At 43.9% G+C, this 16,455-nt stretch overlaps 1 protein-coding gene across 2 annotated transcripts in view; it reads right to left on the bottom strand.

Moving 5' to 3' along the window:
- Positions 1 to 16,455, bottom strand: part of LOC138301234 (collagen alpha-1(II) chain-like) — a 1,268,735-nt gene that overhangs the window by 845,273 nt on the left and 407,007 nt on the right. For both annotated transcript variants that reach the window (XM_069241494.1, XM_069241495.1), the window contains exon 8: positions 7,922 to 8,806. In XM_069241494.1, the coding sequence (XP_069097595.1) occupies positions 7,922 to 8,806 (885 nt within the window). The remainder of the gene's footprint in view (positions 1 to 7,921; positions 8,807 to 16,455) is intronic.

Below are 16,455 nucleotides of genomic sequence, written 5' to 3'. Positions count from 1 at the left end.
TAACTGGCCATGATGTCATCACCAATCACAATGTTGGACTCAACTGGAAAAGAAGATGGGCTGACGTGGACCCAGAAGAAGATGCCAACAAACATCTCAGGAGGACGGGACGAAACCAGAAGAAAAGGAGGTAGGTCGTCTACATGAGACCGACAAGCAGCAAGGTCAGTGGGAAACGGAGAAGAGCGAAGCAGCCGAAGCAGAGGTGGGAGCAGGAAGTCGGCCAGACCACCTGGAGACTAAAGGCTGGATGCTCCAGGAGGCCACAGCTCTGTCACTGAGCCGTGGTCAGAGGCAAGTCCCACATTGGTGATTTTTCTATCTCTGGTGGGAAGAGGGAAGCTCAGGTAGTAACTAAGCTTGGAGGGAGAGGTGGGTAGTAAAGGAAAGGGCACCCACTCACGAGGCATATTGTGCTGCCAATCTCACTTGGGTGTCGGTGGCGGAAGACCCCCCTAACTAGAGAACAGTTTCTCAATGGAGCATATGCTTTATGTTTATTTCTGAGGCACAATGGTGACGATCCCGGACTCCCAGTCCTAAGAAGCAATGGACGATGACAGGTTCTGTATTTTACCTAGGAATGAGTGACAGTGATTTACTGGGACTACTGATTCGTGACTGTATATGGGACTACCAGTTGGAGCCTTCTTTTGTTATCCTGTTTTATTTTCTTCTTTTCCCCCTGGTATTGCTGACACCTTTTACCAATAAATCCCACAAGTGTTCACCTCATAAGGCTGTGGTCTACTCAGTTCTACAGGTGGGTTTATGAGTTTTACTAAAAGAGACATGAGTTTGACATACGTGTGGCAGAGCGAGATGAGCTAGCAATATAGGAGATCCATACACAGCTATGTGGAGATCGAGTGAGGGGTGTGGTAGGAAAGGTGTGGTAATGTATATATATCAACGTGAGACAGACACAGAAATAAAGTAAGCGAGTGGTATTGAGCGGTGATAGACAGTCAGATAAAGGGGCACAGAGAGAAGTGAGGTAGGGAGAAGAGCAGGAGATTAGCGATTGCGAGGTAGAGGTAGACGAGGTACAACATGATAGAGGTGAAGAGAGATGAAGTAGAGAAAGGCAAGGTAGAAATAGTGTTGAGAGGCAGAGATAGGAGGCAGAAAGAGGGAAGTAAGAGTAAGCTAGAGGGAGGTACACAGAGGTAGAAGGGCGGGCAAGGCTGGAAGAGGGCTGATAAATCAAAAGATAAGCCACACTCATAGTAACGAGAGAGGAATAAATGGAGAGAAAGACAGAGGTAGAGGTAAGGAGAATCAATGATTGGGAGTAAGGGAGAGGAAAAGGGAGAGGAAAAGGGAGAGATACAGGGAGTGAGAGAGAAAGAAAAAGAGAGAAGGTATTCTAATTTCTGCAATCGTTTTACCAGGGGCACTTGAAAGGTGGAGGCCCCGGGCCCCTGCTTACTTTGCCCATTCCTTAAAACGCCTCTAACTTTCTGTTCTAAGCACAGTCATGGTTGTCAGATTAGGGAGAAGCATAGGGCAAATAGTGGTTTGCACAGGATCATACAACAAGGGCTTACGAACAGGCAGCCGAGATTATAAACTAGGTCTCAGGTTCCTCTCCATACATTTAGGACTCGCTTTAGAGTTGTGGGTAAAGAAGGACGTGCTAAATTCTAGAGAATCCACAGAAGGAACTCCGTCTACCACATAGAAGCGGCGGTGGAATTAAATCCCCCGGTGGATTCACCTATGGAAAGAAGTCAGGCCCTTAGTTGGTCGCTATACTGCCTCGCTTCTCTTGAGTGTTAAGAAAATAAGACTGGCATTCTCCACATAGGAAGGGAGCCTCCCAGCAGGGAAAGTTTAGGGGTGGTCTCTTCTGGGCTGTTCTGTGCACGCAGAGGGATGTGTTTGACCTCCGGTGCTCAGATCCTCGCACGAGGATTTCACAATACCTGACTCGTCCCAAGTGCACCTAATGTGTTTCCTCTTTCACGCCACGGCTTCAGCTGCTCAGTGACCCCGAAGAGCACAGGGGCTCCTGCCAAGTGAATGCAATGCCTGAGGCCTGCGCAGCTGCTGCCTGCCAGCTCTGGGCACAGCATGAGGGTACCAGCAGAGGAGGAATAACACAGGGCAGGCCCTTCAGGCTTAACCCTTTCAGAGTCAAAGCATCCTTCAGAGCTGTGGCTGTATGTAGAAATACGACGGCAGCAGATATGGGCTGCCCCCAACCTTTAACGTGCCTCACATCCGTGCCTGGCTTAAATTCGCAGAGCACATTTATACACCAGCTTTACTAATTCACTTTCATAGCTGCCACATCCTTTCCAGCAGGTGCATGTGTAGTTTCAAGACAGGTTTACCTGTTTTTTGCCTAAAAAAACAAAAGGGATTTATTTTTTGGTCTGTTCACCCGCCACAGCACAGAGCAAAGAGTCGTGAATAGGTCAGGCCACCCCTTAATGGCTACCTTTCCTCTGAGTGACTGCACAAAGCCTGTACACATTCTTCGCATAAACTTTTTTGTCCTTCTAAAAGCCTGTTCAAAGTGTTTTTTTTAATTTTTATTTCTGTTAACGTTAAATACCAGCTATTTATTTGGCCTGGACTTCTCTTTAAAGTTTGTTACAAAGTGTTTATGTGAGTTTGTAACACTGTAGCTGCCCTCACCTTGATGCCTGGTTAGGTACTGACTTATTCACGTCTCCATCACAAATGATAATACAGATTTAACGCATGACAGATAAAATGCTTTTCGTTTCGAAAACATCGATAGCCACGTCAGCAAATATTATTTACATGTAAAATGTGTATTGGTAGCAAAGGTCACAGGATATTCTTTTTGCTTCTTTTTGTTTGTGGCACGTGCTTGTAATAAAACCTAAAAAAAAGTAACCATCACACAAGCTTACCAAGGCCATACTTATAGGCGTTGCCAATGCTGACTTTAATTAAGTGCCTTTTATGCTGCCAGCATGGGATAAGAGGAGGTAAAACCATTCACGAGCACAAGCTCTGTCAAAGCCAATAGGTCTCGCCTTTGGGGCGTAATGACTTTGGCAATGCTTTATGATGATACTCTATAGCATCTGTAAAAAGCCAATACTTTTTTTACTCATGCTACGCAATCAACAACAAAAAAACAGAAAAAGAAAAAATGTGCCATTGTACACACATTGCACGTATGCATCATAATGCTACTGGCACCGCATCATTCTGTGCCACACATGCACGTGCATACTGACTGATGCCACCACGCCTGTTTATGTATTTTGCTTTCTTTAATGAATCAAATGGTGAACGCCACTTGGCCCAATAAATAAATACATTTTCAATTGTGCTAAAGCACATTTTAGCAAGCGGAGAGGCCCTGCAACAAATGGTAGCCGCCCGGGTAGTACTCAGAGAAATATAAACAATTAAAACATTTTAAAAGTATCGCGAGGAGTAGGCGAACAATGGAGAAGTGGGCGGGGGAAGCAACCGGAAGAAGATGGGAGGGTGTATAAATGAGAAAGCCGGATTGGGGGGGGGGAGGTAGGGATATAGGAGCGGAAAAGCAGCACACAGGGAAGAGGGCACACAGAGCGCGGGGACAGTGGATTAGGCACTCGGGATAAGCCCATGAGAGAGAGAAGCACATGAGAGAACAAAAGGAGTGTTGGGCAGGGCCTGGGAGGAGGGAGGAAGCACGAGAGAGAGAACGCTGCAACACATATGCACTCTATGCTTAACCAAAAAGAAAAGTAGTTCCCTAAAAGCGAGTAGTATAAGAATACAAGTCAGCCAATCAAAAGGATGGTAAAGAAGATACGGTTTAGGACAGGGACAAAAAAAGAATAGAGGGACAAACAAAATATTTCAGAAAAAAACATAGAATAAAATTCAAGTGAGAGTGATAACAAAGACAACCAGTGGTAAGCAAAGGATGGGGACAAGGCTTGCTAGGTTTTTGCTATAGTCCACAGCAGGCTCTGGCCTACCAGACAGCTACAGGCTGTCTGATAGGAGAGACCCCAAGAGCCCTGACAAGTGCACTAGGTTTGGCGTGGCTGTACTGTACACCTCATTGTGAAGTGAACATGTCTGTCTTGGGGCATCAGTAATATCCTCCCTGTGGGAAGGAGGATACACCAGGTGCAGTTTTGAAGTTATAGAGCGGGAGTTGTACCGCATTTGGACAATGTTATTCAGAGTGGTTGGAAGGTTACAGGTGAAGTACTGTAGGTGTAGTACTGCACTTCTATTGTAGTAGTAAATTCAGTTCTTGGATTTCACCAATAAATTACCTCAATGTATTCCAAAGATTATTTGATCCATTCCACCATTTATTTCCAAAGACAAAAGTAGATTTGTTTAATAACAAAAAAAGAGGTGTCTTTTACGATTCCATAGTAGGGAGCGCCTGCCTCAGTAAATACACCAAACAAAACGCATTACAAGATACAGGAATGTAAATATTTCAAAAACATCAACATGTGATAAAGTAGGCGCTATCTGAGCTTGGTGATATCCATCGTCAACTTCTTGCCACCTGCAAGGAGCTTGGAATCCTTATTTCCGTAAATATCTTGTGGGAAGAAGTAAGTCCGAAGCAACAGGACCATAAAGCATCACCAGGTGTACTTCTTTAGCAAAAAATACATGAAGTAGTGAAAGAAACGTGAAAATAATTGTTGAATTTCAAAAGGGCATGCAGTACAAGTGTAGCACCGACAAGGCACAAAACTGCCAGGCAAAAAATATGAAATGCAGTCGTGCATGGTTACTCCTATGCTTGGAGTAAGGGTGTGCCTCTTTAGGAATTATCAAACAATTTCGATATACTCCCATGAGTAAACATGCTTACCTGTTTCAGCCTACATAAACATAGTGGGTGTGCAGTATTTCTCCATGGACAAAAAACTTCCAATACAGCTTAATAAGTTCCTGGGATGTCCTCTACTCATTCGCACTCTGAAAACACATTTATTCCTGCCCTTGACGGGAGTCAATCAGCATGCGTCTTGTGGGAAACTATATGGTAATTGTTGGAGAATTAATAGGTACAAACGTGAGATTATAGCTGTTTGCTAAATTTAGTTGGTTGTCTGTTGCAGGAATGAATCAAAACCTGCCTCATATAATAGTGGAATTTGTATCCAATCCAATCTCATTTGCCAGGCAAAAGCCAGTCATTCCCGATTGCTTGAGTCAGGAGTCAGATTTTGCACTTGTTCATGACTTTTTGTGCCTCTAAATTGCACTTGGTGGTACATAACTATTGGAGAATCAGACACTAGACAGCTGCTCTGAGAGTGCTGGTCTTTAGAAATAAGGCACATTTAGCACGAGAAGCAGGATGAACATTCCATCATGACAAGTTGTACCACAGCACTTCTTGGTAGACATCTTACATGCAGCTTTAACATCCACCTATGACCAGAATAACTGAGCTCTCTCCACTGCCGTCGCTTTGTCAGCCAACTCTGCCAGAATGCTAACCTTTGTGGCGATTGACACTTCCTTTCCAAAAAGGTGTTTGAGAAAAAAGTGCAAAGCCATCACTAATAACCCAGGTCCACATCGTGGGCCGAAAATCCTTAACCAAAATGTTTGCAGTCACATCGAGGAGCTAACTAAATCTTTCTGATGGCATATATTCGGTAAAAACGGAGGTAGAATTTGACTTTTCAACAGATAATTCAATATAAGGGTGAATTCATTATATTGCAGTTATAAGCAGACAATGTACAATCTTGTTTTGCAGCAAAGTTTGTTTTGGTCATGATTACTGTGCCCATATGTGAACTGTCTACCCAGTGGCTAAGGATCTACCTACAAACTAGCAAGCATTGCTCATAAGGCACTTCACTCTGGTTCACCAATCTTTCGAGCCCAGAAAATAATCATTTCAGGTGGTCGGTACGAACTCCTAAACACAAATTACCTCGTTCTTGAAATGACATAATTCAAAAAATTAAAAAACACTAGAGCAATCATCCTCTGAGAGTGTGCAGAGGGTTTGGAAGTCCATCCTGCTGGCTATTAGAGCGCTATCTTCGTGTTACTTTTAAGAAAGAATGTAAACGTCTGTTGCTTCCATGTCATTTCTCATCCTGAGGAATACACAGTACTGTAACGTGAGATTGATATACCTATATGATTTTTTATTGCTTTGTATATTGTTTGTAGTATGATATTCCAGCTTGTCTCATGTATTTACTTGTTTTATTTGCTCTGCGATTATACACAATCTGTCTTGTAACTCACAAACCTATCCTGGTCTTCTGTGAAGCACTCTGCCACCCTTGAGGCCTAGTCTGCACAGTAGAACACCACTAGTGAGTTAGTAAGTGAAAACAATTTAGAAAAAGGTCCCACAATTCAGTGATCACCCAGGATACCTGCACCTACAATTAAACCACTTGAAAATAATGTCCATAGTCAGTGCTTAGACTGAAATTTCTGTATACAATAGGCCTTTTTTTTTTACTTATCTAAGATGTCCGGCTATACCCATGGTGCCCAAGCAAAGTTCTTTGATCTAGAAACTATCCCATGTGTTTTTTCCATTGCAGACAAGAAGGTCTGTATAAAGCTGCAAGCATTCAACCTGTTACCAATCTTTGTAGATCTGAGCTGCACCACATTTTTTTCAGTAGACTGCATTCTTTCTGCTCTCTTGTGGGGTTCGAAGTTGGTCTGCTAAAGATGCTGCCAAATTCTCTCAAAGTCCATTATGCATGGTTAATGACGAGCAGGTTATCAATGACACTAACAAAAGTATTGCACATATGCACAATGGGACATTTCCTAAATGTACCTAGAGGGAAGTCTGTTTCCTTTGCTTGTGATGCTGGCTGCAAACGTCTCATTACACATGGTGTAATAGGAGGAAACAGGGAGAGACAGAGAGAGAACAAGAATAGAGAAGGGAGAAAGAAAATGATATAGAGAGATGGAGGCTATTGCCTGACATTCAACATTTGAGTTTATAGACAATGATCACTCTATGGATGTCTGATTGGATCAACTCTCTGATTGATGAGGAGAATCAAGCATGTCTCCAAACATAGGTGTCTAGGTTTGAGTTCCAAAAGGTTGGGGCTTCGTTGAGAAGAAGAAAAGGAGACCTGCCTTCATAGTGTAATACCTAAAATATGTTTTTCCTCTGAAATGATACTAGGACAAGATGAATGCTTGACTTCAAGGCTCCTCTAGGAGAATACAAGGCATTGTTTAACTGCATAAGTGGGCATGGACATTCTGTGCTCTTCTAGCATTTATAGTATGCCTGGAGAGAGGCCTTGTTCTTAATGGCTTGGTGTTGGGGTGAAGGTGGGTAGGGGAAGGTGCTTTTTAGGGTCGAGCTGCATCGCATGCGCTTGCACATGCGTTTCTCTTGCAAGACGCTTTAAGAGTTAGAAAAGGGCTCGGAGCCCCGTCCACGTCACGTCAGTGTCTTTCATTGGTTCGTGGGCTAGCCTGTTAAAATCTGTTTGCTTTCATTAGTGGAAGGCACGCATACGTCATGCCTTTTTCTGGTGGTTAGCCCTCCTCGAGTGCAGCATATACAATGTGCAAACTCTCATAGACATTGTTTTACATGTTTTGACTGTTCGATAAGGTCATTCCACATTACCCATAATGAGAACCACAGAGCAAATTCACCTACTGTTCAGCAGAGTTTCAGACTCATCTCTTCAGAGTACCACATCAATCATTGATGACGATCCTCCATCCTCCTGTGGCAACCTGCCCTAACAAACGAAGACTTCCTTCATCCCGTTTATTCATTTGTGCATATGGCCATAAATTATCTCCTCCCCATCGTCTTTCTCCTCCTTCCATCTCGTTGCACAGAGCCCAGTTACTCTCTATCTCAGCGTGCATTCTATAAATACTCATAAATACATACCCCAAAACTTTTTTTTCCAATAAATCATTACAAAGAATAACTTACAGGTCGACCTTGTGGTCCCGGTGGTCCTGGTCTTGCGGACCTGGTTCGACCTTGGTCTTTTCCAGATTCCCTTGTGAAACTATCTTTCTCTTGCTCTGAAGGGGAGATCCCAACATCAACTAGCAGGGGCACTCCTTTGCCCTTTGGCGTTGGCAAGGCCTCTTCTGTTTCTTTTAAGGGGCTCTGAGTAGTGGGGATAGGCTGCAGAAGTGAATTCTTCTCACCAGCACTCACTGGTGAAGATGCCTTTTCATATGCAGTGCCTGGAGCTAAAGGCCTGACATCTGGGGGTATGGCAGGTGGAAAAAGTTCATTGGTGTCCAAGGAGACTTTAGTAAAAGTAGACGTGGCATCTAGATCTATAATGGTATCAATGGGTTTGCCTGGAGGAAATCCAATGTGGGATCGCTTGTCTTCCTTCTCCTTATCTAGAGTAATGTTCTCATCTTCAAGATCAGGTTTCGAAGCTGGATCGGCCTTTACAGGTACATGACTCCGCTTGGTGGATGAGACGTCCAAAATTGTATTGCCTTCTAAATCTGGAATGTCTTGATAAGCCAACCTTCCAGACGGTGTGACTGAGAACACAGTGTCAGATGTACCACCAGCCCTTCCTGTGCGTACTCCACTGCCCATTCTCACTGTTTTAGAGGAAGAGGCGTTCAACAGTTCAAAGCCCTCCTCCTGGAGAGAGAACAGGAGATCCTCGTCTAGAGTAAACAGCTGCCTGCCATCCTGTTCGGAGTGTTGTCCACCATCGCTGCTACTGTCAGTGGCACTGCCCTTGTGTTCGTCATCACTCTTGATGCCACTTCCATTGCCCTGAAGGGTGTCCAGTGTGGAGTCCTGCCTTAGGTTCAAATCAGATGTGGTGAACATTGACCCCTGGAGGAGAGAAGAACAGAAAAACAAAATCAGTCAACCGGGGTGTGCAATCAGTATAGTTGTGGTTTCAGTTGTTTTCTGGCATAAGCTTATTTGTGTGACCATTTTCTTCCTCTGTCCCTCCTGCCCTAACAAGCCAGCTTTTCTAGGGTATGTGCCCAGCAGTAAGGACACGCTCTGATTATGTAGAATGCTGCCCCCAAATGACAAGCTCGCTTAACAAAAACAAATAAAACCGAATACTGTTATTTCTTTCCAAGAAAGTTGCCTGGAGATTATATTTACGAGAATACTTTCCTTTACGACGCTCCGCCTCTTGCCACCTTTACTCTGCCCTCTCCTCTTGAGTTTCCCTTTGAATCAAAAAGCTGTCAATCAACAGCTCTGCATGGCTATTAGCAGGCAGCTTAAACACCCGCCCTAAGGTGCAGACAGCTGCAGACATACCTTGGGGAGTAACTTAAAGCCCGTGCAGTGAGAGTACGGACACTCAGTAAACAAAGGTGGGGGAAGGGAGACAAGAAGGTGGATGGCACATAAACGCTGTTTTGGGGGAAGCGCATGAAGCGTGTTAAAGCTGGGTGGGAATACAGTGAAGGTAGGAAAGTGAGGATTAACGTGTCCCATCATACTCCTGCTTATTACAACCTTTAAATATTAGCCATCCTCCATTATCTTTTAACCAGACATATCACATTCACATAGATTAATCTATCAATGTCTTTGAAGAGGGCACATTAGTGGGAAAAAATGCACTACGCTGGCATCCTATAGAAGAAGGTGAAACACAAATGTTGTTCACATAACCCAACATCCCATTACTTGGCAGTGCAGGTGAAACCTGGAGTTAAGTTCTCTGTGCCCTTAACTCCGTGTAGTCGGGAAGACCCATTCTTCGTAAAGAGTAATGTATCTAGGGTACCTCTTACGTGATGGACAAACAATCTACATACTAATCTAATCTAATTCAAAAGATACCAATCAAAATACTAGTCAACTTTCTTTTCAAGTGATCCCGCTGTTGTCTTCACCAAATCCCATTCATAAAAACACATCTATCAATTAAATTCCATTCCAAACAATTCAATGCATGATCGAGTCAAATACTGCAACAAAGAATCCAACCCATCAATACTTTGCATGATCAATACATTACATGAGGTATGAAACCAACAACAATATATCTCTGTATGGGTCACATTCCAGACAATCCGAAATATATATGCACAGGTTACATTTCCAAACAAGTATCACATTCGAGTATTGTTCATATTCCCATCACACACAACCCACCCCACTCATAAAGGAGCCACAGTCTAAATTTCCAACAACACAATCCATAAATATGCACAGAAATTTAAATCAGATCCCATCCCCATTAGTTCAATCATTGAATGTCGATCAATCATTCCACAGTAATCCACTTTCATGAAACCTGCACTTAAGGTTTTCACTTGTTTGGGTTTTTTACATAGGGGCTTTGCGTGTTTTTACATGAGAGCTCTGTACAATTGTGACTCAATATAAAATGAGATACTGGCTCTGGGATAGAGACGACACGCCACTCGTGTCTGATGTTGAGATATAGGAATTGCAGATTTAAGTAAGAATCCTTGGATGTTCGGAAGGTGAGGGGCAGGGAAGAAATGTAATACTTAGGGTGGTAAGGAAACTTGGATTTTATACCTTGGGTGGCAGGAAAATTAGAGAATTATTGTCTTAGTCAATCAGTCATTTGTAGAGTGTGTCATTGATACCCCTGGAGGTATCTGGGGGCTGGGATGTGATGTCTCTGTCGAAGAGCCAGGTCTTGAGTCTCTTCTTGAAGTCTGCGAGGGAAGGTGCAGTTCAGAAGGGGAAGGATAGGTCGTTCTAGATCTTGGCAGCGATTTAGGAAAAAGAGGGCTGCCGCTGCGGCACATTCTGGGTGTGTGTGAGGGCCAGAGAGGAAGAACGCAGGTGTCTGGAGGGTTGGTGAAAGTGTAGACGGTGGTTGATGTAGTCTGGTCCTTGATTGTGTAGAGTTTTGTAGGCGTGCGTGAGGAGCTTGAAATTATATCTCTTCTGGATGGGAGGTTTCTGACGAGGGGAGTAATGTGGGTGCCCCTGGGAAGTTCCAGGATAAGCCTGGCAGCGATGTTCTCTATTGTCTGGAGTCTCTTTAGGTGCTGGGAGGGTCTTGCAAAGATGTAAGGTGGATCACCTTTCTAGTGTTATGCATTTGCTTCCTCTTGTGTGACTACGAAGTAAGATAGGTCACCTTTCTGGTGTTATCCGTTTGCTTCCTAAATATGTAAGGCGGGTCACCTTTTGGGTGTTACACATTCACTGCCTCTTGTGTGGCCAAGATGTAAGGTTGCTCACCTTTATGGTGTTATACATTAGCTGTGTCTTGTGTTACCACTCTTCAATGAAGACTCACATTAGTAAGATTCTGTTCCACAGCTTGAGGTCATCCATACGTTTGTCAAATTAAATTTCTGGTACCATATGTGTGGTAAATCTTTGCATACCAGTATTGGTTACCATGGGTGCACGTCAAGGGGCCATGTTGCAGTACTCAAGTTTCAATGTGTTCACTTCACCAGAAAAAAAAGCCATCAGTAATGTGGATTTCTGCATCATTTACTCCTGCAGACTTTTCCATGTGAAGAAAATTCAGCATGAGCACATTGTACATATGCACTCACAGAAATCTATGACATTTGCAAATTTCCTGTACTTCTGGGATACTTTATCGACTACATGAATGGCAGATATGTACCTAAGACACACGAAGACCCTACAGGACCCGATTTCCAACTTAAAGAGCCGGGGCAGATCCCTTTAGTTTTTCATCCCAGTACTTAGGCACTATAAGTTCAAATTAAAGTTCCAATCCTCGTGTTACACTGAATCGCACCTCAGTGTCAGAATTACTATGGAGTTCACATCTCAACACTAGGAAAGACTATGTTCCTGTTCCAGAACCCACTTTTGCATGAATACATGTACATGTGTAGGTTCACTCAGGCGAAAATCCGATAAGCAAGTCCAAGTATCCTTGATAATTTTGTTCGCCGCTAGTAAAACATTTTTCCACACAGAGAAACCCTTTCTCTTACTATCGCCATTAAGAAGGGGATGGGTCTTACCTCTAGAAGAGACATTTACTGATGTAATTGTGTTTTCTGGGGTGTGAAGATGTTGAAGAGAAGTTGGTGAATACCCACAAACTTGAAAGCTTGTGGACGTTCACAAACACTAAGGGAATTCCGCCCCAAACACCACCTCTCAGCCCAAGGTAGTAGATAAACTCATACAAAAAAATTGTGTGGGTAAATACTTGTAAAATTTCAAAACTATTATTCGAGAATTCCAAAAATGGTCTTGGCGTAAAAAAAAAGGCCATTTGCTTATGTGAGCCAACATACACATACACTTAGTATTTGTGAGTGGAGCCCTCAAGCACTGTACCCTGATGTCAGTCAGTCAGTAGGTGGTTATCGGAGCACAGGACTAAGGGTGCGGTTCTTGATCTCACAAGATCAAGGATGTCGGCCCCGAACTAGCCTTTGGTATTTGCTTGCTTCCTCACACCTACACAGAGAAGCCCATGCTCTGTAAGAGCCTGGGACTCCATGGACAGTTTGAAACCTGTACTGACACGGCTCAGCCGAGCCAGAGGACGAGATTAAAACCCATCTCAGTTAAATTTTTCAGGGTCAGGGTTTAGGAAAGGCTTGCACATCTTCTTAAACATTATCTTTTATCAGAACCATGAATTCAGCTGACTTTCAAGGTCTTCCCTAAGGTTTTCCTCCCTTTCCTTGAGTGCTTCTGCTGTTGTTCTGTATGCCGTCTCTTTCTTTACACCTCATATATGCTACGGGTTAGGTTTGTTAGGGGTTGCTCATCGCATGGAGTATTACAAGTGCGTTTCTCCACTAGAAGAATGTTGCCATTCCAGGAAGCTGCTATGCAGAAAACTATCAAAAATACAAAAGAATTTTCGAAGCAATTTGAGATCAGTGAGAAGATGTCTGAACAAATTGCACCTGATGTAATTTAAGCCCTAAAGGAAGAAGCACATGACCTGAGTAAAATATGCCTTGTACAGTTCACAGCAACAAATTAATAACAGTGTCAAACAATGTGCCTGCAGCCACCACTGCAGTGGTGTGCCTAGTACCACGTCTGGGGAGGGCCCGCCAAGATGTACCAGCACTAAAGAGACAGAAAGGAAACTGGAGGCAGCTTGAAGCATTTCTTAATTGGCACACATGCCCAATCCTTTTAATACATTTTATAACTCTTTTTTCAGTTTTGAGTACAGTAAAAGTGTTCACAACATACGGTGGATCATTGTTCCATACAACTCAATCCTTTTATTGATCACAGTGGGAAGGTTGTACGCCTAATGCACCATTTGTCTTGACTTTGCAATATTGTACTACTACTACTATTATGGGAAAAAGAAACGTATATCTCAATGTTCCATAAACTCAATAAACCTATGTTTGTATTCCTCTCCACCAATACCCTTCATTCAAACCAGGCCAGGTCTTCCAGCCTTGCACTGTAGCGACTTCACCCGCTCCGGACCCCTGCACCACATCCCTCAGCTTCTATAGTGACATTCATCGTACATTCAAGATGGACATCATAAAATGTGATCTGGTTGTAGTTCTGCATAATGAGAGCTTAATTCTTATCTTTCTAAAAATAAGCTTCTGGGCAACTTCTCAATCCCTGATCATACCCCACCACGATGAAGCACTTTCTGTTCATTAGCTTGGCTGCCCCTTATCTTAATGCTCAATAAATGTTTCAAATAGCCACCGTACAAAAGTGTGACGATCATATCAGCCCGACTACTGGCAAACTCCAATAACTCTTCCTTCAAACCTAAATCGGTTTCTAATTCTGATGCATAAGATATAAAGCATGAATGACAACAACAGCATTGCCATGGGCGTCAGTTCACCAAAATGCCAGGGGACTCGAAAGTGACATCACACGTGCTTGATCTCCGCTTTCACTCACAGACACATATTTACACATACACACGAATTCACACTTACACACACACACTCTCAAATAAACACACTCTCACCCCCAAGCAGGCACACAACATACATTTAAAAGCATTTTTACTTACCTCTGCTGCCATGAAAGGGCATATTCACATTTTTATTACACGAATAGTGAATAATTTATTATGATTCACTATCAGTATAATAAAAAATTGACAAAAAGCAAAGGGAGCGGAGCCTGACTGACGTCCATAAGGACGCGCTGCTAGTCTGTCCCTGCACTGAATTTGCCACCTCTGAAGCCAAGGGCCGCAAAGGCAGTGCCAAGGGTTGCAAAGGGCAAACCTGGGGTCGCGGATGCGACCCTTAAGTGAGGTCACCTCACCAAAAATCTCAGGGCCTGATTTTGATCCTGGTGGAGGAAATACTCTGTCTCAAACGTGATGGATATCCCGTCCGCAATGTTACGATCCCCAAAGAATATAATGGGATTATAATAGAGTGGATAGGATCTCTGCCATATTTGTGATGGAGTAACCCCTTCCACCAGGGTCTAAACCAGGCCCTTAACATCCGAAGGAAGAACCAGTACTAGCAGCTGAACACCAGGTAGACTGCAATAGAGGAAGAAGTCAGGAAATTTACTGTCTATGCCCCCGGATTACAGAATGGCTTTCAATGCAGATCCCAATCACTGCCTCCTTCAACTGAGTAACGACTCAAGATGTATCTGGTAAAGGACCATCTATACTAGTACAACTAACTTGGGCTGACTATTCAATTTTAGCTCTAGCATTTACTTTGAAATCATGCATTTCCACATAGGTCACAACGAGTTTAAAGATGCATTAAGCTGCAAAGATGCAGAAATATTCCCTCCCGCAGGCCTTACGACTACCCTAATATACTCCTACGTCACCTTGAATGAATACTCTAGCAAAGTGCAAAAAGTGAGCTTTGTTGAAGAGTCCTAATCAAAGGTTCCAGCAGAGCTGGCTTTTATATCCACCTAAGAAGGTATCCCTAGGAGAATGTATTAGAAACAGATTGTTACTGCCTCGCACTAATAGAGTGTTAGAAAAAGTTCAGCATAGCCAATATACTGTCCAGAGAGTAGGTTGTTAGAATTTAGAAGGTGATGAATGACAATGTGCTATTAAGGCTCCTTTTTAAGGCTCTTCAGGCAGTGACGTAGCGTGGTGGAGTGCAGGGGGGGCCGGCCGCACCGGGCGCAACATCTTGGAAGAGACTCGAGTGCTAAAATCCACGGGTTAGGGGGCGCAAATTACTTGCCTTGCCCCGGGTGCTGACAACCCACGCTACGCCACTGTCTTCAGGTCATTCAAAGTCCCATTGAGATCCGGGATTATTTACCCCGAATTGACATTCCAAGAGGGACACAATCCTCTTAGACCTGGGGTTTTCCCCAGAGAATGTCTCCAGGTAATAGAGGGTGCGATCTGCGAGGGAATTAGTAGTTTGGGGAAGGGAATCGTGTGCTGCAAAACCGAATAACGCGGTCCACGTCCAGAAATATGCAACTTGGAACCCGGCCTCACTACGGAGCTCTCAGGCCAGGAGACTGTGCTGAGGGGCTCCTGGAGCTCGGGGCCCCCCAGCAACGCGGGGCTGCGGGGGGGGGACCTTGTTAAGCTACTGGTGGGTACCGATGTCAAATGAAAGGAAGCGCTGTTTGCATTCACATATTTCATTAAAGCACTTTTGGAAGATGTAGGGGGTACCATGGCTTAAAAGCAATATCCCTTCAGGAACATGAAAACTACGCTCTTCTTTACCATTGTTCCGCTATTGCAGCATCATAGGACAGAACAAGCGCTTCGTGCTCGTTGAGGCTGAGGGAACACCGGGGACTGGATGCGGTATGTTAGATCTTCCACTTGCATCCAACGGGCCAACTATGCTCGACCACGTTTACGAGCAAAAATAAGTGTTTACAGTCTGTTAAAAGGAGTTATTGGCAATAAACGGTTCCTTCTGGGCATGAAGAAAGGCTTTTCTAAAAGTGTAACATGCAATATACCGTGTAAATTGACAGCTCCTTAGAACCTACGTTTTCTCAATACAAAACTGTGTAAAACTCAACCCTGTGGTCGTAAGGATTCTTTAAATGTATTTAATTCGTTGCTTTTTGTGGTACAACAGAGTGCATAACTGCTTTCAGTTTGTTAGCATACACGTTATCCGTCTAGCTTTCGGGGGCATGGGTCTCGCTCTATGTTATTTTGCTGCAGTCTCTGTGTTTTTTTTTTTTTTTTTTTTTACTGCAGTTAACACAACACTTGCAGATGGTCACTGAAGACCTTGTGGAGCACCCAAAGAGCTCCCTTCAGGGGCAGGGCTTCTCCAGATCCAAGATGGCTGCTCCCATAGGAGCTCCAGCGCAGCTACGACTTTGGTTCCGCGCCTCAGTCCCTGGGGCCAGGGAGGTGATAGATAGCACCACTGTTAAAGTGCTCGGTGGATTACGGGCTTCTGCCCTCGCTCTGCACGGGGGCCGTGGTTTCTGCCCTCTCGGCTTACGAAATGGCAGCTTCCTCCACGAGCAGCTAGACTGTGCACAGTGACAGTGCAGGCGCTTCTAGAGGACCTTTGAAGCCCCATTAGAAAGGAAAT

This window comes from Pleurodeles waltl, chromosome 6, assembly GCF_031143425.1.
Source record: "Pleurodeles waltl isolate 20211129_DDA chromosome 6, aPleWal1.hap1.20221129, whole genome shotgun sequence".
Lineage (NCBI taxonomy): Eukaryota > Metazoa > Chordata > Amphibia > Caudata > Salamandridae > Pleurodeles > Pleurodeles waltl.
Note: the sequence above shows the minus strand (reverse complement) of the source record. Positions and strands in the feature narration are given on the sequence as shown.